Genomic DNA, 24,531 nt, shown 5'->3' with positions numbered 1-24,531 from the left:
TTTAACAGTGCGCTGACATGCTCTGGTGGTTGAAGTTAGCGAATAAATCACAGACTGTTTAAGGACTTCCACCCAAGATGACTTTTATCCTCAGGGTTTGTGCGCCTTCAACAGTCAGCGCACTGTTTAAGGGGGAGTTAAGGCCCCTTAGGAGAGCTCTTCTTCTCTGCTTTATTGTCTACTACCAAACCGCAGAGTTGGAACAGTCGCCCCCTGCAGTCATAGATTATTTTTTGGGTCACAACTATTTTTATTCTCTTTTGGTAAACAAAAGACGTTTACATCGACATCTTTTACTTTTCCTGATTATTTACAGCAACCAAAATAAGCAAAAAGTGTCATTCTGATCAAAAAAGCTGCTAAATGCTTCACTGCAATATGAAATAATTGAATGTTTACAGGCAAATTGGGTCGTGTGAAGTCTAAAAGTTCTAAAATAGTAAATCAGTCCCATTTTTAAAACAAATATGGTGCAAAATAATGCGTTTTGTTAGGCATAAATCATCTAATAGGTACATTTAAAAAATTTTAGGCCACATTTGTAAAAACAGTGGAGGATCCCTTTAACACTCATGCTGGTTCTTCTGACATCACACTGTGCGATAAGCTGAAATATTGGAAAAAATGAACAAAGATGTTCCAGTTAGAATTCTTTAGTTGGTTTGTCACATTTACAACAGAACAAGCAAGAACTGTATTAATTATAATATTACGTTAACTATAAACTATAACTCAGCAAACCATCATAATGTAGTTCAATCGATGTAACAATACTAATAATGATATTAAGAGAGAAATAGAACTGGAGGTGGTCCCTGGTTAAGGCCTCAGGTGATTAATGCCCTTCTAAATATTGAGGGCTCTAATATTTCTGTGAAGGAGAAACTTCTTCCTGAAACTCAACTTGTCAAGGATCAACTGTGGAGATGTTCATATTCATATTTATTGAAGAACTCTGATCAGATCCAGGCTGATCCTTCCCCTCTCAGTGTCCACATCCAGCACCCGTACCTCCACCCGTTCCCCAGGTCCCAGCGCCAGGCTGCGACGGCGTTGGCTGACGGGTAGCTTGTCCATAGTAATTTTGCTCTTGTGAATGAGGCCCGAGCGGCCAACGCCAATGTCAACAAAAGCCCCGAATAGAGTTGTGTTGTCCACCCGGCCCGTCAGCACCGTGCCCACCCGCAGGTCGTTCATCGACACGATGCCACGTTTGAAGTCGGCCTGCCCAAAATCTGAACGTGGCCAAGAAAGAATGAGTCAGAAGACGTGAGACAGAATGATTGTAGATTATAAGAGAAATTGTGCACACTCGGAACATTAAAAAGGAAAACATAACAAGGCAACGGGAAAGTGTCCGGTTGGGTGCAGAAAAAGCGATCTTATGTCTTCTTCTTCTGAGATTTTAGCATAAACAAGGAAGTGTTTGCTTCCAGAAAATAGAAAGTACCATTTTTCAGTCAGATTATCTGTCAGTCAGGAGAGACATTTAAAGTGTTTTGTAAAACACCAGTTTTAAAGTCTTTACACTGGCTCCCAGTCAGCCTCAGAATAGACTTTAAAGTTCTGCTGCTGGTGTATAAATGTGTGAATGGGTTTGGTCCAGAATCCATCAGTGAGATGTTAGTCAGGTATGAACCCAGCAGGTCTCTCAGATCTATGGACACAGGTCAGATAGTGGAGCCCAGAGTTCACAGCAAACATGGTGATGCTGCTTTTAGTTGTTATGCTGCAAAGAAGTGGAACAAACTGTAGCAGAGCTGAAGTCAGCATCACATGTGAACATTTTTAAATCAAAGTTAAAGGCACTCTTTTTCTCTACTGCGTATGATTGAGAGGGAGATTTTTAATCATATTATTGTTAATTTAATGTTTAATGCTGCTGATTTTAAGAATCTTATTGATTGTTAAACGGTTTAATGTGTTTTGTTGCAGTCTCTAATCATGTAAAGCACATTCAATTGCCTTTTGTATGAAACACACTAATTAAGTAATTGGCCTTGCCTATCCTAAAGAAAAGACGAGAGCCTCAAAAACATTTTTGTGATGGAAAGTTTTTGAAATTTGTAATAGCAGTAAGGGTGGCACAGAAACAAAAAAATGTGTCACTGTAAAAGGCAAAAAGAATAAGAACTATGGGAAAAATCCTCTCTCTAGGCTTGAAAAATCTATTTTGTTTCTTAATGTTTTTGCTACAGGCTCTCTAAATACATTGGCAATCTATTCATTTTTATTACAAGAATATACCATCACTGTTGTTCTTCTTTTTTTTTTTAAACACGGCCTAATTTAATAATTTCTTCATTGTAATGATAAAACGTTGAAATCTTTTAAAAAAATAAAGGTTTTAAATGGTTGAATAATTTTGTTTAGCATCAAGGATAAAAGACGGGAGCGGCGGGATCCTTACTTTGTCGTATGTCAAACCCCGGGGGCTGAGTGAGGCCATCAATGACGAGTTTCAGGGTCTCAGGTGTGGTCTGTAGAGTGGAAGCCAGATCTTCCACACTACTCGCTCTAACCTTGCTCTCCACACACCCTCGCAGCCCCGCACTCCCAATTTGGTCCACGCTTCCACCAACGAGGGCCAAAAATCTGAAGGTGTGAAAAGAATGAAGAAAGAATTTGGAGCCAAACGAGAAAATGATTCTTTAAAAAAATGCTGACAGCTCAGAGATATGAGGAAAGAAAAGTAGTGACACTCTTGGATGAATATGAATAATTAAAGTAGGTGAAGTAACTATTTAAAAAAAGAAAGAAGGAGAAACAGTATGGCTGAGAGAATGATGTAAGTCCCATGTTACTAGTGAAAAACTAATAAACAATAAATGACTATAAGACACAGAGAGGCTACAATGGCTTCATGTAAAGGATTTTCATTATCGGTGAGTGGTGAAATAGCCCAAAAGTTGGGGTCCAAAATAAAAATAAAGAAGTTGCATAAAGAAAAATAGATTTATTTCCAAAGAAAGAGTAACTTTTATACTATAAATTAAAACAGAAATCAGAATGTTTCTTACATTCCAACATGCAGTTATGGACCAATGAAAATTATATAAAAAAGTACATTTTTCGGATTTCAAGAGACTGTCACCAAAGAACCAATGTATATATCTGACTAATCATTAGTGATTTGAACAGTATATGTACATAGCTCAAAGCAGGTCAAATTACAGGGTGCTGAGGCATACGCTAAGTTCTTTACTGAAGGCCTAAACATGTTCCAGCGTGAAACCCTGTCAAACTTTTTATTCCAATTTTGAGGGGCTGGCATGACCACCAGATAGGATGTATAGTAGATATTTTTATATTCTGAAAGAGTATGTGGAGCTGTATAACTATACCAAATTTCAGTTTCCTAAGTGCTGTAGTTCCTGAAATATTAGAAGCTAAAAATGGAAAAAAAATAAGGACGAGCGAAAATCGACACATACCCCTCTCACTAAATTAGCCATATAGTATTAATCCAATCAAACTAAAAATTTAGTGTGCCTATTGAATAATCACAGAACAATTGGTAAAAAAAATAAAAAATAATTGGAAATGACATGGAATGACCCATAAAGGAGTGAGAGGTGTGGGATTGACAAAAAAACTTGTAATTTGGTGAAACGGTTGAACACACAACTGTAAACGCCCAGTCTTATAAAACTGTCTCCACAGTGCCAAGGCTGGACAGCCTGTCCATCACCCACACTTGAATCACTGGTTCTAATCCTGAGTGCCACCCTACAATGTCTAGACAGTCAGTCAAGTCTCACCATTTCACATTAACTGACCCTGAGATATAAAATCCACAGCAATTAGCCAGCGACAAAGTGGACAACGAGCCAATGCAACCAACTGCACTAATGGTAAGCCATTTGATGACATGCACGCTGGTATGTGTGTGCATGTATTTACAGTGAGCATTTGGCACTGCTGGCGATGGATGTGAATGCATGTGTGGCGCAGCTGGGCAGAGCCCGTGATGGATGTCGCTCAGTGGAAGAACCGACGCCAAACAGACCCGGCAGCTGTCCGCGGCATGACGGACAGGACAGGTGGAGTCTCACACACACACACGCACATGCACACGCACACGGAAAGAAGTAGAGACATATTGAATAATTTGTTTTTGAATATCAACACAGAGCAGTAGCTGAATCTCTGAACTGTGAGGAAAGATTGTTCCAGCAAGTTCTTTTTTTTGACTGTCAACTCCCAGTCTTCTTCAGAGGCATCTGCTGATCGCTTTGACGTTTCCTTAGTTTCCGCGTAATAACTTCAGCAAATTCTTTTTGTCTTATTTTTGAAAAATGTGTTAATGTTTTATTCATTCAGACAACTGTTCTTCAGGAAATGTACTTTGATCTCCAGACATGTTTCGACTATCAAATGCCAGTCTTCTTCAGAAGCTTCTGCTGATTGCTTTGATGTTTCCTTGACTTCCGTGTAATAATTCCAACAAGTTCCTTTTGTCTTTTTTTTTGAAAAATGTGTTATAGTTTTATTCATTCAGACAACTGTTCTACAGGAAATTTACTTTGATCTCCAGACATGTTTCGACTATCAAATGCCAGTCTTCTTCAGAAGCTTCTGCTGATCGCTTTGATGTTTCCTTGACTTCCGTGTAATAATTCCAACAAGTTCCTTTTGTCTTTTTTTTGTGTTAATGTGTTATTCATTCAGACAACTATTCTTCAGGAAATTTACTTTGATCTCCAGACATGTTTCGACTATAAAATGCCAGTCTTCTTCAGAGATATTTGCTGATCACTTGTGATGTTTCCTTGACTTCCGTGTAATAATTCCAACAAGTTCCTTTTGTCTTTTTTTTTATAATAAAATGTTAAGGTTTCTCTTATTCAGAACACTATTCTTCAGAGGCATCTAGTGATCGCTTTGATGTTTCCTTGACTTCCGCATAAAAATTCCAGCTAGTTCTTTTTGTCTTCTTTTTGAACAATTTGTCAATGTTAAATTTCTTGAACAACACTTGTCTGAATAAGTGAAACAATACCATATTATAGTGAGGAAACACCTCTGGACTAAACGGGATGTCTGTTGAACACTTGTATCTATTCTCTCCTGTGTCTCCCAAAGGATCTTAACTTTCTCAGAATTCATTTTTGAGCAGGAAACAGTTGCATCCTGATGGCTCACTGGTCTGAGGCAAATATCAGATGACTCGCCTTCTTTGAATCCAGCCAAAAAATGGGGTTAAAGAAATGTTTTTAGGTGAGGATTTCATACTTTTTTTTTTTTGTTTTTTACGTTAAGTAGGACAAAACAGAAAATGGAGCCCAGGAGGGAGTATCTTTTTTCCCCACACTACATCCAAGATGCAACTAAGAAAGTCTGTTCACAGACCTTTTACAGAAGTCATAGATCATGTGCAAAAGAGAAAATGAACAAGTTTACTCTAATCCTGAAAAATCCTTCAAAGAAAATGACAATCTTCTGTAGAAATGTTTATTTTAACTAACATTTGAAACATCAAAATGCAAAACTATGGGTTTCAGCTTTTTTTCTTTACTGCACTTATTGCATTTTTTTTCCTCCAATTTTTGTCCCTGCATTCCATATTGAATGAGGAAGAAATTGATGATTATGTCTAAAAAAAAACGTTATTCAGGTCACAATTATCCAAAATTATATTTATCATCCTGTGAGTGTGGCTTTCAATACCATTAAATCAGTGGTTCTCAACCTTTTTTGGATTGTGACCCTGTTTTTGGCAACAACAAAAACTTTCTTTTAGTTTTTGATATTTTTTGTTTTTGTTATCCTGTGTTACAAATGCAGAGTAGCAAGGATTAGGGAAAAGTTGTGTTAGTTCAGATATCTTTAGACTGCATTTTATTTGAATTACATTTATATTTGAGAAAGTGAAAGTAAAGAATACGGTTGTTTAAGATTGTGTTGTTTTAAAATAATATATATATATATATATACTGTATATACACATATATATATATTTTTTTTTTTTTAATCAATTACTCGATATTTCAGGTGACCCTATTTATGACCCCAAGGTTGAAAAACACTGCCTTAGATTCACCTTCCAAGTCCTTATTTCAAATAATGCTTTATTTGCTTGAGGAACAAAAACAGTTGGCAAAAATTCCTTTTTATGAACAAATGCAATACTTTTTATTTTACGTGTTTCATTATGATTTCTGATATATCTTCTAATAGACGTTGTTGTCGCAAGAATTCAAGTCTGGTTTAAAGCATCATTGCCACCATGAGCAGAAACAAATGTTGCGGTTTAGAGATAAGAGAAGGTCCAAGAGGATATTCCGGTTGGTGGTAGGTTTGTATTTCAGGTGTGTGCGTGTGTCTCTCATTTTACAGTGGAGTGTGGTAATATTTAAGAGGTACCAGGAGACCAGAGGCCTCCACCGCTGTTGGGTTCACACTCACATAATTAATACCAACACCTAGTGTGTGTGTGTGTGTGTGTGTGTGTGTGTGTGTGTGTGTGTGTGTGTGTGTGTGTGTGTGGGCTACAATAAGGATTTTATCCAGGCCCACAGCAAGAACCCACTCTGTGTTGCATGATGGAAATATTGGGCCCCGACTGTTAGTTATCAGACTAATATTTGTCACAGAATGGAGGCCTGATTCCAGATAATACCAGACATTTCTTGGAAAGGAAAGGACACAGCTTACTAATATGTTGATATGAATTCGTCAAACACTTGCAAACAATAGGTTTACTTTTTAACAAATCTTTTTGATATCTCGAACGTGTGTACTGTATCTTGTTGTGTGCATGTTGTGCATGTCTGTATGTGGTTACAAAGAAAGAAAAAAAGACTGATGTGTGGACTGTGGGCAGTAATGAGATATCCAGTTCCACTAATATGATGAACATGATATTCCGTATACACCATGAAGCATGCGCACATTCACAGAGGATTCCTTCAAACTCCTTTTGATCAAAATATTTTTTTAATCAGTGGAAGATTTGTATTTTGTATTTATTTATTTTTCATTAGGTATTAACATAAAAATGAATAATAATTACTGGTGTTATTGTTGTTTTTGCTGTCATCATTTGGCCGTTTCGTTTCTTCTTCTTTTTTCTTTTTATCATCCTTTGAATATCATTGACATCAATGATGTAATGTTTTTTTTTTTAAGTCTTTAATATGTTTTGTTAATGTTTAGTAAGTTAGTCATCTTGGAAAACACACATTTGAAAGTTACTTTATTAAACCAGGATAAACAAAGAATCAAAAAGAAAGAAGCAGAAGGCTGCTTAAATGTACACAGGAATTGATAACTGTGGTATGGAACATTTTAACATCTGTAATGCAAAAAGAAAAAAAAAAAAAAAAAAATCTAAAGTCACTAATCCAAAGAAAATAACCCACACTTATCAGTGTGTATGAAAGGATAAATCCCTCCACACATGCACCAGGACTTTTAAAAGCACATCAGCATAAGCGAGAGAGAGAGAGAGAGAGAGAGAGAGAGAGAGAGAGAGAGAGAGAGAGCACAGCTTAAAGCCACTGGTGTCAGAACGTATGTAGACTAAACACATTCAGTGACTACAGCTGTGAGAAAACGCCCGTCTCTCTCTCTTTCTGTCCATCTGTCAATCACTGAAGCACTCACTCAAAGATGGCGACACAACAATGAAGTGTCAAAATTATCAACAACTTAGATGCGTGAACATACTAGCATTAAACGTTGTATCGATTCATATTTATTTGGTCTTACTATACTATTTAGTTGAGATCAACTCCACCTACCTAAGTGTTTTTCAACCTTGGGGTCGTTAGATTTTACCTCCGCCAAGCACAAAGAGCAGAGCGGAAGGTTATGTTTTACCCTGCCTTTATCTGTCTGTCTGTCTGTCTGTCTGTCTGTCCGTCAGCAAGATAACTTGAAAGATTATGAATGGATTTGGATGAAATTTTCAGGTTGATAATGGGACAAGGAACAGGTGATTACATTTTGGTGATGTTCTGGATAACCAAAAAATAGGAAAATAGGAGCTGTGCCTGAGCCTGCTCCTTTAAGCGCGGTGGCTTATGGGTAATGTAGTAGTGGTAGGGAGGTGCATTTTGTGTGTATGTCCCGTCCGGTACTCGTGCTGTACTTGGCAGAGGTCTGCGCTCTCCGAGTGCTCTAGTTTTTAAATGAATATTCTTTTTCAAATTAAAACATCACACACAAACTCCAACAATCGTATTCTACACTTTTATTTTCTCATATATTATTCTAGTTCTCACCCCCTTCAAATGTCCCACCTGAACTCCCTCTTCCCTGTTCCTTCCCCCTCGCCAAAGTGCAACACTACCCTCTCTTTTTATATATTCTCCCGTTAATAAAGTTTTTCTTACCCTTCTTTAGGATGGTCACATGGTGATGGTCACAATTATGCAATGAGATAAATGTATTTATTGAAAAAATACAATAAAATAAAATATATATATATATTTATCATATATATATCTAGTGAGATTTGATGACCAAAATGAACCCTTGTGTGCACACAAACACACAGTGTGTAACACAGGCCGACACTTCCTCCTCCTGTTCTTCCTTTGTATCCCATGTCTGTGTAAATCAAATCAGAGCTCTCCGATGTAACTAAGCCCATGTGGGTTGATGTCGTATCAATTCAATCTCAGGCTAAACATGCTCCGGCCAGTAGCGTGTGTGTGTGTGTGTGTGTGTGTGTGTGTGTGTGTGTGTGTGTGTGTGTGTGTGTGTGTGTGTGTGTGTGTGTTACTTCTGTGCCACATGGTACGACTCTGGGTGTATACAGGTCTGGTCCAAGGGGTTAAACGAGGGTGGTACGTTGGCTGTAGACTTTCCTTTTCCCTTCTTAGCCACTGGTTTCTCCTCTGGTGCTGCCGGTTGATCACATGATGCCTTCATACTGTTTGAGAAGAAGAAAAAAATACTTGTTTTATTTTCATAGTTTGTGACTCAGTACATGTTTAGAAATAAGGCTGTCAAACAGAATGTACTTTTACTGTATTCTGTTCTAGTCCTGTTGTAAACACACAATCCATGAGAATGTAGAGTGTGATTTAAATGATCTAGATCAGTGGTTGTCAAACTTTTTTGGCCCAAGTACCTCCTTTGTCCGACTACTACATTTTGCTCAGAATTCTATAAAAAAAACAAATATAGAGCATAACGATGTAATGAATCAGCAATAATACACACATTAAAGATTCCCATTTGAAATAAGTAGAATTAAACTGTATTTATTGCACAGGTTTCCAACCTTTTCCAGGTCGTGACCAAATGTTTGGCAACCCCAGAGACTTTAGTTTTGCTCCTAGAAATAGTTTATTCCAATGAGTTACAAATACAGAGTAGCCACCTCAGATATTTTTTACTGGATTTATTTTTAACTAGATTTATATTTGAAAAAGCTTAGGATACAGGTATTTGATATTTATTGCGTGTGATGTGTATTTAAAGAAGGATAATTATTAAAAAATTGTAAAAATATAATTTTAATCCATTTTTCCATCCATTTTTAATCAATATATAATTTTTTTGTTTTGTTTTTTTTACCAATTACTAGACATTTCAGGCCACCCCATTTTAATTCCAGAGGACCCCACTGATTTAGTGCCTCCTGAATGGATTTATTTCAAGAGTTTTCACTGGATCTGAAAATTCATATTGTCAGTACACTTTCTATTTTATTTACTAGACGGACCGTTGTATTTTCATTACGATTGTAAAATAAACATAAAACCCCATATTTTTTATGCTTCCTTTGTTATTTTTTAACTTTCTCTCTCTGTCTCTCAAGTACCCCCCCATTTGAGACACACTAATCTAGATGTATACAATAAGGAACAGGGAAGCAGTAAATTACTGTTTGCATGTGCTTATAATTTTCTCTTTTGTTTAAGCAGTGAGCTTGGAAAGTCTCCAGCATCCTGAAACTGATCTGATGCTTCTAAACTTAAAGCAAATAAAGTATCTTCCATTACAATGTCAATATTAGGAGTTTAAAGGATTTTTCAACACTTAACAAACACTATTAAAGTTCGAACACTTTAAATTTCCAATCGTGACCTTTAAAAATCTGCACCTTCAAATCAGTCCATTAAAAGATGTTTCCCTTACTTACTGCAGTAGCCTTTCAGAGAAGTAAAGGGAAACAATGTGATAAGCTCACCTGTGTAAGGTTTGAGGGTTGAGGCGAATAAAACCAGCACATTGCTGGTAGCTCTTTGGTCCCACGCCTTTCACCAGTTTGAGCTGCTCCCTGTTGATGAACGGCCCTTTTTGCTCCCTCCACTCAGCAATACTGCGAGCTCTGCCTGCACTGAGGCCTGCGACGTGTCTAGAGGTCAAAACAGCAGAAGAAACCTTAAATTATTTGATATTACTTCGAAAAGCTTTATGGTGTTTTAGTTGTATTGTGAAGTCGTTGCTCTGCCATGTAAATAAAGGAAAACCGAACCGATATTTGTCTTTGTTGTTGTCTACACCAGTGGTTCTCAACCTTTTCAGCCCGTGACTTAAAGATGTAAATCCTTGTTTTAATCACAAATAAAATGGTGAAAAAGGTGATGAGGTGGGATTTTAAAAACCACAAAAATTGGTAATAAGTTGCAAATTAGTGGCAAAAAACGGACAGAAAAAGTGATAAAAAGGGTTCAAAGTATCAGTATTGGAACAATTACTTTAAACTGGCAAATAATTGAGCATTGATAAATTGTGAATGTGGATAAATTGGGAAAAAGAAAAGACATGGAGTATGGTGAAAAGAGGTTATAAGTGACAATAATGTCACTTATAAGTACGGAAAATGTCTTGAAAGTGGGGAAAAAATATGCAGGCGAGCATTAAAATTTGATGGAAAAGTAAATGGACAATGGACTTGATTTATACAGCGCTTTATCACCACACTGAAGCAGTCTCAAAGCGCTTTACATATCAGCTCATTCACCCAATCACTCTCACATTCACACACCAATGGGACAGGACTGCCATGCAAGGCGCTAGTCGACCACTGGGAGCAACTTAGGGTTCAGTGTCTTGCCCAAGGACACTTCGACACATAGTCAGGTACTGGGATCGAACCCCCAACCTCTCGATCAGAAGACGACCCACTACCACCTGAGCCACGGTCGCCCTTGTGGGAGAGATTGGAGTAATGTTACAAAAATGCATTAAAAGGAGCCAAAATATTGCAAAAAAAAAAACTGATGAAAATAAGTTCAAATATGGCAAGCTTGGTGTAGTTGCAGAAAAAGCGTGAATAAAACCAATTCCAAAGATATAAATGATGCATACGTTATAAAAATAATAACAATAAGTTCAAATATGGCAAGCTTGATGTAGTTGCAGAAAAAGCGTAAATATGAGCAAAAATGGGCTCAAACTGTTCAAAAATATTCTTACTTTCTACAGGGCATCTGGCAAACCTCTCCAAATGTTTTGCGACGTCAAATAGGGTCCCGACCCCAAGGTTGAGAACCCCTGGTCTACAGTACTTCTAATTCATACAAACAAACAATATATTCTGTGACTTTGGAAAAAATTAGGACACATGTAATGCCAATATTTGGTATGTTTAGCCAAGAAACGAAGAAAGAAACGGTGATTTGAAGCTAAATTAGGTCTGTAACGCTCTGTTAATGTTCACAGTGACTCACTCCTACTAAAACATACCGCTGTGTCAACACGCAACATAAAACCCGTCATCAACACGTATGTGTGTGGTTATGTACAGGATATGTGAGTGTGAGTGTGTGCGCAGAGAGGTAAACATGTGACCTCATGATGGCTTTACAGCTAATTCCCAGCCATTCAAAGTGTTTGTGTCTGGTGCAAAAAGAGCGTGGAAATCCAAATGTATAGCATACACACAAATGCATGGAGTGTGTGTGTGTGTTCTACCTCATCAACATCTCTGAGCAGATGTTAATGTCCACTCCTACAAAGCTCACACACTCCTGTACCACTCCATCCAGCGATGCCTTTAGAGCTCCAGACGACACATCATGCTAGTAAAAAAAAAGAAAGCTTATTTTTTTTTTTTAAATCTATTAATATATAATAATACTGAAACATCCAAAGTATCAAAGACATTTGGTTCAATAAAGAAGGTATTATTAAAATGCTGTTGTTTTTGGTGAAAACACCAGTATTTAACATTGTTTCATATTTCTATATTTTTTTTTTTTTTTTTTTTAAAATCCACGTTAATAAAATTGAGCACAACATAAGAAATCTACATATTTATAAGTCATTTTCAGTAGGACAGGCTCTATGTCCCAAATCCAGTAAAATCCTCTTCAGATGAACTACAGTCTGGTCTGTTAGGGGAATATTTGTGCAAATTTGTGTACAACCATGAAATTTGGCACAATAGTTTTTGAGCCAAATCTCAATGGGATCACCACATTGGACAATTCAGGTTTCTCTGTCTATGTATTTATATTTTTGGTCGTAAATGTTCAATGTTACATATTCACAGGTGGCCAAATTGGATTTTCCAAAATGACTTACCCAGTCAATGTTACTGTCAAATAGGAATCATACTTAAAAACCCTGAGGGCCAAAACCTTAGAAAAATGTTTTTAATTTCATTATGTGACTTTTGGTTGGCTAGTCACAGAAAAACCTATTTTTGGGTGGCCGCCATTTTGAACTATCCAATACGGAAACCCCGTTGAGAATTGGCTTCGGCTCTGGGCAGATTTGAATTCAGCAGTTCAAAAACTTTAAGTCTGCCAAAATTCATGCTTGTAGAAAAATTTGCACAATCCCTCCTTAAAATCCCCTTAACAGACCTGACTACTAACAAATACCGGCTAAGGCCACTTTGACTGACAGGCAGAATAAAGGCTAAGAGGTCGATATAGGATCTGGGAAGCAGGGAGATGATTGACAAATGAAAAGAGGAGAAACAGAGAGGAAGAATGTTTAGTTTGGCTCGTCAGTGACCTGCTCTTACTAATACAGTGCTCTTGTTAATGTACGACAAAGATCCTCCAAACAAACCTGAGAAACTTCAACATGCAGCCATCCAAACATTTATGAGAGTGCACTTTCGAAAAGGACAAGAAAATTAGTTTATCAATCGAGGAGGGAAAGTTATATCTTAGGAATGGAAAGTGGTAGTCAAAAGGAAAGGAAAGAAAATGAAATAAAGAAAGTAACAAAAAGACAAAGAAAAAAGGCATAAAAAGGAGAGATAAGTAGAGATTATTCGATAAAGTATCATATCATCAAGATCTTTAAAAACCTACTCCTGAGTCCAGAGACTGATATCTCAGCCACGGCTTGTGTGTTAACTGACACTGGACGGCTATACTGTGCATGCGTTTGAATGCGACTCTGGAGCATGAGTTGTCCTGTAATATGATCTAACTCTAAACAAACAGTGACTTGTAAACAGATAACGACAATGCCAGTTAGCAAACACACCCTCCCCTGTCAGCATTAGTGATACAGGACACACAAGGACAGAAAGGGAGGGCTAGGCCAAGCCATGACTGGAGGGATGATGAGCCGTTACCAATTCCAAAGATATAAATGATGCATACTTTAAAAAAATAATGACAATAAATATTGCTGCTGCACAGACCTAACACCAACTTCCACTTTATACTGTAGTGTTTCTCAATAAAATACAGTATCTGTTCTGGATTCAAAATGTTTAGTGAAAGTCAACAGATTTTTTATTTTTTACATAATATTTTAGAATAGCTTTTCTAGCTATTTCTAGATTTTCTTTGTAAAATAAAAGGAACACAAGTAAAAGTTGCAATTATTGTTATTCATTACCACATTAATAGCAGCTACCGCTTCTATCCCACAGGAAGTTGTGCCCATAATACTCAGAATTCCAATGATAGTCCAAAAACTGGATAATATGATGCTTGTGTAAGGTCTGGTAACCCCACACATAATGTAAAACACAAACATTCACTCATCCATTATTTTATACTGCAGTCAAGATCCATTATTCTAACATTTTTCTTCCGTTGCTCCGACATTGCTTATAGATCATTTTAATCACTTCTGTACATTCAGATGGCGCTTAGTAAATGTAATGCAAGGAAAGAAGGCATTTTCAGTGACTACACTGCCACGTTTTTAGCCAGAGGCATTTTGACAGTAAAAATAACTGCAAACATGAAGGTCCTATTGAGGTAGAACTGAATGATTTATCACCGATGGTGACAAAAGAGTCAGAGATCGTTAGAGAGGACAAAGAGGAAATCACCTGTAATGGCACACCATGAAAGAATGTTTTCACATGAGAAAGGTGGAGGGGTGCGAGACGATGTGAGTTTTAACCTGTAGGAAAACCACCGACGATACGCTCTCGCATTCTTAATGAAACCTTATAAAGGTGGGAGCAGGACGAGGGTATCAGAGCCACTGTCACTACTACTTCAGTTTCAAGTACACCTCGTCAGTCATACAGTTGGGGATCTGTAAAAAAAAAGCTTAAACTTAAAAATAACATATTGATGGATGCCTTCGATTCCACGAAAAAAGAGGAACAACGGGAAAACGCATAAAAACCCGATAAAGAGCTGACAGACCAAGGTCGCGGCACAATTACAAATCGTTTTAAACCAAGCTTTATGAATCATATTTGTTTAAGCAATGCTTTCCCCACACAACACCCTTTTCATTGTGCATGACCAGTCTTTTTTAATACCGACTGAACATTCTGAATAACCTGGTTAAAAAGCACCATCTCTGAGCCAAAGCTTGGACTTATGAGCTGTTAATGAAGTATACATGTCTGTATGAGTTATTCCTTCGCTTTATTTCTCGTAAACCTACTTCGCTGTGTAAATATAAGTAATGCTTGGCTGGTAATGATTCCATAATGATTTGCTGAAAGACATGAAGTGTGTAAGGGATTTCCTTCTGTGGCACACAATACCACCATTCACTTAGTCGAAACAAAATCTACTGCAATGGAACATGGAGTTAAGATTTAAACTAATTCCTTGAGTTTGGGTTTGCATAATCCAAGATGTTATAATAATCAAAAGCAAACCGAAACTGTGTAATGATAACAAGTAGTCTGATTTGGGTAAATAATGATTTAAAACATTTTAAATTATTTACAAATAATGCAATACTTAATTTATCATGATATACACAGAATTAAGAACATTATCTATGAACATTTGGTATGAAATCCAATTTCTGTGGAAAAATCTAATTGGACCAATCTATGCATTTTGAAATCTTTTAAATAACTTTTAAATATTTTGTGAGAGAACAATTGAAAAATCAACAAAACCAAAAACAATGTGATTTTGAAGTTGCTTCGGTTTATTTTCAAGCAAACAAAACCTTTGGTTCTTCAAAAATATCAATGTCACTAACATGGAAATGAATAGATATTGATCATCATGTTACAAATCTACATATATAAAAAAACATGCTTTTGTTTCTTTCTTCAACTGCTATAATCCCAAACCTTTCCTGAACCAATGGAATGAATCGCTCAATGCAAAGGCCATGTTTGGATTGGCTGAAAACCAGCTAAAGCCAGCCAACCAATACGGGGGACAAAGTGCTTCTGTCTGCACCTCGAGTGCTTTAAGGGCCCCGAGTCACCACAAGTCAATCATAGCAAGAGAGAAAGAAAAAAGATAGAGGGAAAACCAACACTGAGGGAAAGATGGATAACAAATATACTCTTTTTCAGAGCTATTTTTACAGTGAGATCTTTTGACACCCTGAAAAATTTAATTATAACTCATAGTGCAAACATAAATGGGTTTACCACCTAAAGCAGAGCACCAAATACAGAGAACGGGGGAGTTAAGCGTAAAGTTAAGTAATGACGGAATCGAAGTAAGTGCATAGGTGAGGTGCTGACTGACAATGGTGATAGATGGTTATAGAAAACATATCGGGACACCCATTCAAACAGTTATCCTATGGTGTTTCAGTCATCCTCATTGCCAGGGGAGTATAAAGTGACACTCTACAGCTAAAAGGGCCTTGAAAAGACATTACCTATCGGTATGATGGCTCTCAGAACCCTAGAGCAGTGAAGACAGGTTTTCCTAAGTGACATACCATGCTTCTCTATTATGCTACCCAATGGTGGCCAAGAAGGCAAAGCTAAAGTCTTGAGTCTTCTGTTCTTCCTGAGCTTTATATGGAACTACACATACCCGCAACTTTTTGGCAACTCAATGGTCCCAACTTTGTGGGAAAAGTTTTGAGATGAACCAGAACGTCACATAAAATTTTCTTAATCATATAATCATATATTATACTAATATTTTTGTTATTTTCCTATTGTTACTAATGAATCTAAGCTTTCGTCTTCAGTCCATCTTCCCAATAGAACATATTTGATCACCAAAGTCAAACCATTGTCCATGGCAGTTCTTTTTTTTTTAATTTTTTTAACTTGTGATGGCTTCTTTTTGCTGCAAGTGCAAGGATTTTAAACAAGTAGATCTGGAGATTTCACCAATGGTTTAGAGGAACCGAGTCCCAGAATGATTTATTTCCATGCGTGACCAAATGATATGGAACTAGCCAACACTCTAAACCCTAACTATTTGAACTTAACTTGCCAAGTACCATGACCCCAACATATCTAAGACTACTTAAAGTAAAGACTGGCACCCAGGCTTTCTCATCACACTTCTGTACCCAACTCTGTTTTTGCTACAAAGGGTTAGTCAATTATTTCAAATAAACATTGAGTCGTCAGAATGAGATATCAAATTCTTATTACGATAAATGTCTAAAGAGATTTGGCAATATCTTCTATGTCAGATACAGACGTAGTATAAGTATGCATTCATGCTCTATCAACTGCCCCAGGTAATTTTCTAGCTTTAGGTGACAAGGTCACTAGACACACGCTAAGAAATCTGCACTGTTAAAACAGAAGGACTTTAAAAAGCAAATATTAGTCAAAACCTTCCTTTATTACCTGAATGCTGTTGTTTTTGTTTTGTTTGCTTAGTCACAGTTTGATAATGATCCAGATCTGTGTCCGACAAAGCTGTAAAGCTCTCATGCTTGAATGAGAATGCTTGTGTTTGTGCAGGCACTGATGATGTACATGCGTGCGCTTGTTTGGCAGGAAGTGTAGATATAGCCATTGGGCTTTTGCATAAGGTGTTACAAAAACCATAAAACCATCTTCGGACTGTCATATTACTTACAGTTGTTGATCTATGGCCGGGCATGTATGCACTTATTTAAAAGCACACGCAAAGTCACACATACGCCTATCTCCAGAGGGGCTGTGAAACACAACATGAGAAATTGCAAACAAGTCGGGCTTGAAGAAAGGCACTGGAAGCAGAAAACGACTCAAATAGTTTACATACCAAAAAGTTTACAGAGAAAACAACCAAACATTAGAACCATTCGATTTGCATTCATTCTACATTTAATTCTAATTCAACTAAATATGAAAGTCAAACTTTTTCATTTCTTAAAAATGTTCATTAATCCCATTTAAAATCTCAAGCTTTTTCTGATGTGCCACCTTTGAAGGTGACATTGCCCCCGATGTCGTAATGTCACATTATATCCTCTGGGTTAAATTCACACTCAAGGTATAAATGGTGCTTTGAAGATAATTAACTATGTAATATATGTTGAGAGATTTAAACAAAAACAAAAAAGTTTCAACATAAACATTAAATTAACTCAATTTACAAGCTGAAAAATTCTATAAACCAGGTTTTGCAGTTGCCAATAAAGATGACTTTAGGGGTGCTTTTTCCCACACCTCAAAAAATAAATAAATAGGATGTTTTTTCTTACAAAAGTTCAATAATCTCAGTTCAAATCATCTAAATAAGCAGTTCCCAAACCTTTTAGATTGTGCCCCCTTTGTTGCAGCCCTCTGTCATGATGTCACATCCCCCTTGGGGGTGCGCCTCCCAGTTTAGAAACCACTGAACTAAATGATTTCTAAATGAAAATGAAATAATCTTGACTTGAAAAAAAATATGCTATGTAATAAATGTTGAAAAAATTAAAAAAAATATATCGGTAACTATAAACAGGAAATTAACTCAATAATTTACAATAAAAACGCCATAAATAAGGGTTCAAAGTTGCCAATAAAGATGACTTTCGGAGTGTTTTTTCCCACGCCTTAAAAAAAAAAAAAAAAATTTCGCAGTAGTGATGGATCGCTGTCAAGCCTCCATTTCTTTCTCCTTCGCTCCTCTGCTCTGTTCACGCCTGTCTCCCCCGTAGGCACGAATATTTAAGAGTCAAAGATAGAAAAATACTCAAGCACACAAATGTACACACGCTCAGCTTTGCATTAAGGAAGTGTGAAATTCAAATCAAATGCACTGGTTACAGGAGAAAAACCAAAAACTCATTCAGGCACAATCAGTGAAAAATATGCTAAGGATGCTTCAGCATTAATAAAAAAAAAGAACATGTAACTTCTTATTTCCTCTTCTGGCATGTTGCCTTCGTCGAACAGGTTCTTTAACTGTCAAACTATTGACTATTTGCCTTTTTACAAGTTTGATTCATCAACATTTAATAGTGGGCGTCCTACCTAATTTGTGGTTTCTTAGACAATGCCAAGTGACAAAACTACCTTCACCCAGCTATATTTCATGCTACATTGATGAAAAATGTGTTTTAATGGGAGGAAATGTTTGATAGAAGAAGTTAAGGAGGACATAAGGAGGTTGGCTGGGTGAGAGAAGTTCGGGGAAGAGTGACAGTTTCTTTAATATCCGGCTGGCGGGCGATGTTTTCTTACACAGTAGTGTGTGTGTGTATGTGTATTTTTCAGTAGCAGTTGGTTTCATGACCCTGGGGATTACCCAGCTGTCAACAGGCCAGTGCACCATAAAGAGCTGATTGACAGACGGAGGATTTGTTTAAAGGCCACACCTACTTAACCTCTGCAATTATAAGGGACACAGTCCTTAAGGAGAGCCTTTGATAACCCTCTGAACTATTAACCATTTCGATTACATTCATCCAAGTGCTAAAAAATGGAAAGAATAAATGGGTGTATATAAAAAAAATCAATAATAGCTCGGTGCAGACATGTTTCGAGCAAATCCAGCAGAACCTGTCAGTCGGTGCAAGCGGTGGTGGAACGGCATTCCCACGCCAATACTTAAATCCAATCTGAATTTAATGGGCCAGGCTTTTTTCACCCTCCGCTCATTTCCGTTTGTTTCTCCCTGAGCTGTCAGTCACTGGGCCAGCAGAGGGAGAGAGAGAAAGAGCGCGCCTGCTGTGCCAGCTGTCTAGAGTTACATCTGCCCTTACGCTTTCTACCTCTAATAGCAATAAACTTTCAGAAAGCTCCAGAAGATGTGAACTTCACTAAAGAACTTGCAAGAAAACATACAGACGTGGACTAGTGCACTTTCTCTCCAAAGTACAAAAATTCCTGGATACACATTACAAAACCAAACAGAATACAAACAGAAAGATTGGATTGGAGCAGTTCTGGACATTTTTAAAATGGAAAGGTTGACTTATACTATGAGGATCCAAAAGGAAAGGTTTGGTTTTATTTGGAGCAAATGGATCACATTTATTACCCCCATAAGAGCAGATTTTGTTTAACCTCGCCCCATGCACTACTGTTATTGTGATAAGAGAAGAATTGTATATTTTTGAACTTCTGAGTATGAGGATAAAAGGTTTTAGTGGCAAATAGGCAGAAAAAAGATGCTCAGGTTGTCAAATTAATTTCTGTAAGTCCATCTAAATTTGTAAATGCGTAAATTCAAATTTTTATGTTTTGTATGTATGTGGATATGTAAAACTATGTACAATTTTCTCTTTCTTTTCTTTTATTTAATTATATTATTTTGGAAACCTACATGGAAAATAGGGTGATTTGAACCTCAAAAGAATAAATATTTATTCTCAGTTTTTCCAGTTTAATAGGTTTTATTTCTCTCTGAGTTTTGTTTTAAGAAAAAGGACTCGTAAAGACCACAGGCATCTATTTACTCTGTTATTTTATTGGTGAAATTGTGTTGTAAGCCACCCTTTGTAAACTTTGTGTGATTGTTCAAACAAAAAAACAGAAAAATAAAGATTTTTTTTTTAATACAAAATTCCTGAATACACATTACAAAAGCATGCGCACTTATGCACACAAGAACCTAGCGATTGATGGACGAAGGAGAGTGTTTGTGTGAGCTCACTTCAGCTTAGAATGTTGTCCCATCTCATATCTGTCAGCGCCCAGAGTTTATTTACCCGGCTATATTATCATTTGTTGACGTAGTCACATGATCTGAGAGCGAGAGGTGCAAAGCCCTGGGCCCCCTAGAGAGCCAAGTCAGGATGTGATGAGAGACACAGGGTCTGTGACCTCAGACAATAAACCACCAAACACATACACACAAGCAGTCACACGCACAATATGACCTGGTATTTTTCCCTCTCCGATGTCTGTTTTCACCCCTTTACTTCTCCACGACTTTTATTTTCCATTGACCTTTGTCGGGCTGAGCTGTCATTTCCTCCCATTCAGCGATACAGTCCACTCAAGGTTCATTTTAATTTTAAAGCAACAAAAAAACAATACTTAACTTAATTAAAACTTTCTTTCTTCCACATTGCACAATAATGTTAGTGCTACGTGTCACAAAACTACTCCATGCAGTACCAAGGAAGCAACTTTTAATTATAGCTGCAACAATTACTTCACTGGTTTGCCTTTTTCTACGGTGGCCTCAGAAACTCGCAACACAACACAAAATACCCTGAGAGCTCACAACACAGAATGACAAATGCTACAACGCAGCACAAAATGAAAGCTCATACATTTACAAACCCCACAACACAACATGAAAGAAAGTCCACAACACGAAAACAAAGTTCAGAACACGAAAGCTCACAACACAACACGAAACAAAGTTCTCAACATAAAAGTTCACAACACGAAGGTTCACAACCCAACACAAAAGAAAGTTTACAACACAACACGAAAGCTCACAACACAACACAAAACAAAGTTCACAACACGAAGGTTCACAACATGAAAGTTCCCAACATGAAAGTTCACAACATGAAAGATGAAGGTTCACAACCCAACACAAAAGAAAGTTTACAACACAACACGAAAGCTCACAACACAGCACAAAACAAAGTTCACAACACGAAGGTTCACAACATGAAAGTTCACAACATGAAAGTTCACAACATGAAAGTTCACAACATGAAAGTTCACAACATGAAAGATGAAAGTTCACAACCAAACACAAAAGAAAGTTCACAACACAACACGAAAGCTCACAACAAAAAAATCCACGAAGAAGAGTGTTGTGTTGTGGGTGTTGTATATGGATGCACTTTCATTTTGTGTTGCGTTGTGGCGTTCGTCATTCTGTGTTGTGTCGTGAGCTCTCAGGGTATTTTGTGTTGTGTTGTGAGCTTTTAGGGCCACCGTATTTTTCCAATAAGAAAACATTTTGCCAGAGTAAAGAATTGAAGTAATTGTTATGTGAAGGTTTTCGTTTATTCATGCAACTTTTTTTTCCAGGCGATTCCCTTTTTTGACATGTTTCGAGTGTCGAAAGAACTCATAAGGACACATCAAAGAGATCAGCAGGTGCCTCTGAGGAAGACTGGCAGTTGACAGTCGAAACATGTCAGGAGACAAAAAAAAGGGAATCTCCTGGAAAAAATCTGCCTGAATAAACAAAAACGTTAACATAAGTAGTTCAGTTCTTACTCTGGCAATATGGCGACTATGGCAGAAAGCAGTTACCCATTGTCGTAGCTTGCTACTTCTTTGTGAAGGGGGAACCGCTAAAACATACAGAATGAAGTGTCTCTTGTGTTTGTCTAAGTGCCATGAGATAAAAGCCATGAAATATGAAACTTAATCTAATGTCAAGTAAACTAAGTTACAATAATGGCTGCTAATATCACGTCATGTCCCACAAGTATAAATTACTGATTAAACATAGCATATTACTTCAGCCAACAGTACACGCAAGCTAACAATGCTATTGGTATCAAACGTGGTGGCGTTAACATGATGCAAGGCCCTTTCCCCTTTATGAGTTCATGCAAACATGAGACACCTTAGCCAGGTGTTTGGTTTCTGTGTTATGATACTGCATCTATTTGAATCACTTCAAATAGAAAATAAACAGAACAAGGGAAGAGGCATTTTTGTTGTTCGGTTGTTTTTTTATCATTATTTTTTTATAAATTTGTGCTATAATAAATATTGTTTTATTTCCGTTTACTTGTACTTTTGATACTTGAGTATAGTTTCGCAAAATACATTTGATATTCAAATATATTGTTTCACAGAACACTAATAGCTATACTACATACATTACTTATGATACCAGGTACATTGACTTGAACCTAATTTTATCTTTATATTATTTTTTCCGAGTACTTTCTATACCTTTGCCCAGGGATACTAGGGGTGGAAATGAGAATACATTTTTCTAGAAGTTTTCTAGTGTTATGCAGAATCATGGCACAAATAAATTAAAATAAAAACAATAAAGAGCTTATCTTTTATATCCAACTATACAGTATATATAACATGATGACGTATGACCTGTGAACCAGCTTGGGGTGACTTTGAAAAAAGTAAATTAATCCAAATACATTTTTTTTTTTTAATCAATTTTATTATGAATTTCAGGCCAATAAATAAAAATCAAATGAGAATTAATTATATTTTTAGGCTGTCTACAATGTGGTAATGTGATGAAACAATAATGTACAGTTCCACCTGGTAATTGTTTTAAATTTCCCCAGAGAATAATAAATGTGTTACTCATTTGTATTCATGTTTTATGTATGGCCCACAAAATGGAAAATTGTGCATTATATTACATCGGAAATTAGCGATACCGCTATCTGGTAAATAAATACACAAATAAGGATACTAAGTGTAGATTTTTGTTCATGTGTCACCTAAAACACCTCTGAACCAGCTTTGCATAATTTTACAATTGCAGTTTTATCAAAAACAATAAAAATAAGGAAATAAAAGTTAAAATACCTGGTATGTCCCAATACCAAGATGTTTGGGATCAATTTTCACAAGCTCAGCCAGGGGATCTTGGACCCGTCTTCCAATAGACACTGTTAACGCACACACAATTCACAAATTCACCATACACAAAAAGCACAGCGACATGTTTTCAGTAGTAATGTTAGAAAACACACAAGCACTGGCATATCCATGAGACTCTGTCTACTGAGAAACTATACTTTAATGAACATGCTATCTGACTCCCTGTTATTGAATATGCAAACACACTTTATTGATAATTACTGAATATGCAAATTTCAGACACATTACAACTGTGGCCTGAGGGTAGGCCAAAACTAATTGTCATTTCTCCAGCCTCAACAATAATCATAATTAAAGCTGGCTTTCATTTGGCATCCTCGCACTTGTCATTTATAGCTTCATGATGAATGAGGAAGCCACAGATCTTTCAGATCTCTAATTTACCCAGTCTGCCCAGTGGCATACAGTGAGATAGATAGAGCACATGAAACTAACCACATAGCTAACATTTAGGATTTTAATCCAGTATTATTAAGACTACTAAAACTCCCAATGTTACTAATTCAGCTACAGCTGATTCAAACTTAAATACTTTATCATCACACATTTAGCACTAATCCATTGGCTCCTTGTTTGATATAAAATTATGTGTATTCTTGGTTTTCATTAACTTGCCTACACAATCCATCCTTTAATCCAAAGGTAGACAACTATAATGACAGTGGGGGCTAAAAAGTGTGATTGTATGCTCTGAGGGCCACATTATCAATATTTAAGTCAGCATTTAGAATAATGACACATTAATACAGGAAAGAACAAAGGTTTTTTCTTTTGCTTTTTTGTGAGTCCTTTTGTGTATTTTTGTTGTCATATTGCATAATTTATTGTAATAGTTTGTATTTTTGTTTTTGTTTTGTGTCATTTTTTGGATGTTTTGTTTATTTTTCTCTCATTTTGTGCATTTTTTTGTTTTTCTGAGCTTTTCGTTGTGCGTATTTGAAGTAATTTAGTGTATTTTTGTTTGTCTAGTGTATTTTTCTGAAATGTTTAATGTATGTTTAAGTCATTTTGTGTGTTTACTTTGGGGGACGCACAGAATTAAAGCGAAGGCTGCCAGTTGCCCACGTATGCTTTCTTCTTCTGTTGCAGCAAGCCATTCCAGCGTCTAGCCATCAAGGTTCCTTAGGCCTTTTCCGGTGTTTGGGGCAGCTAGTCAAGACGTGGTCAACAGTCTGTAGAGGGTCTCCACATTCACAGTGGGCACTGTCCGTGAGGCCCCATCGCTGCATTGAATCTCCGAAACGTCCCACACCTGTCCTCAGGCAGTTGAGGGATGGTTCTATTTTTCTCCACTGTTCTCGCCATCTTTCCTTAACCCAGGAAGCTCTGCTAGTGTCAGCTGGTCATGTGTAATGCTGAGCAGTTCCTGGGATTTGAGGCATTTGCGCTGCCGTCTCTCCGTGATGGTCTTGTGGAGGAGGTGGGATTCACTCATCTGTGAATTCTGAGCAAGAGACAGCATAGCTACTTCTCGCCTGACC

At 37.0% G+C, this 24,531-nt stretch overlaps 1 protein-coding gene across 1 annotated transcript in view; it reads right to left on the bottom strand.

The window, feature by feature from the left end:
• Nucleotides 1-559: 559 nt before the first annotated feature.
• Nucleotides 560-24,531, bottom strand: part of srbd1 (S1 RNA binding domain 1) — a 62,140-nt gene continuing 38,168 nt past the window's right edge. The window contains exons 16-21 of the mRNA XM_028469417.1: nt 22,976-23,058; nt 11,878-11,984; nt 10,148-10,315; nt 8,732-8,881; nt 2,411-2,595; nt 560-1,235 (exon numbers count right to left, since the gene is read on the bottom strand). Of these exons, the coding sequence (XP_028325218.1) occupies nt 943-1,235; nt 2,411-2,595; nt 8,732-8,881; nt 10,148-10,315; nt 11,878-11,984; nt 22,976-23,058 (986 nt within the window). The 3' untranslated portion in view covers nt 560-942. The remainder of the gene's footprint in view (nt 1,236-2,410; nt 2,596-8,731; nt 8,882-10,147; nt 10,316-11,877; nt 11,985-22,975; nt 23,059-24,531) is intronic.

The sequence above is a fragment of the Gouania willdenowi genome, chromosome 15 (assembly GCF_900634775.1).
Source record: "Gouania willdenowi chromosome 15, fGouWil2.1, whole genome shotgun sequence".
Lineage (NCBI taxonomy): Eukaryota > Metazoa > Chordata > Actinopteri > Blenniiformes > Gobiesocidae > Gouania > Gouania willdenowi.
Note: the sequence above shows the minus strand (reverse complement) of the source record. Positions and strands in the feature narration are given on the sequence as shown.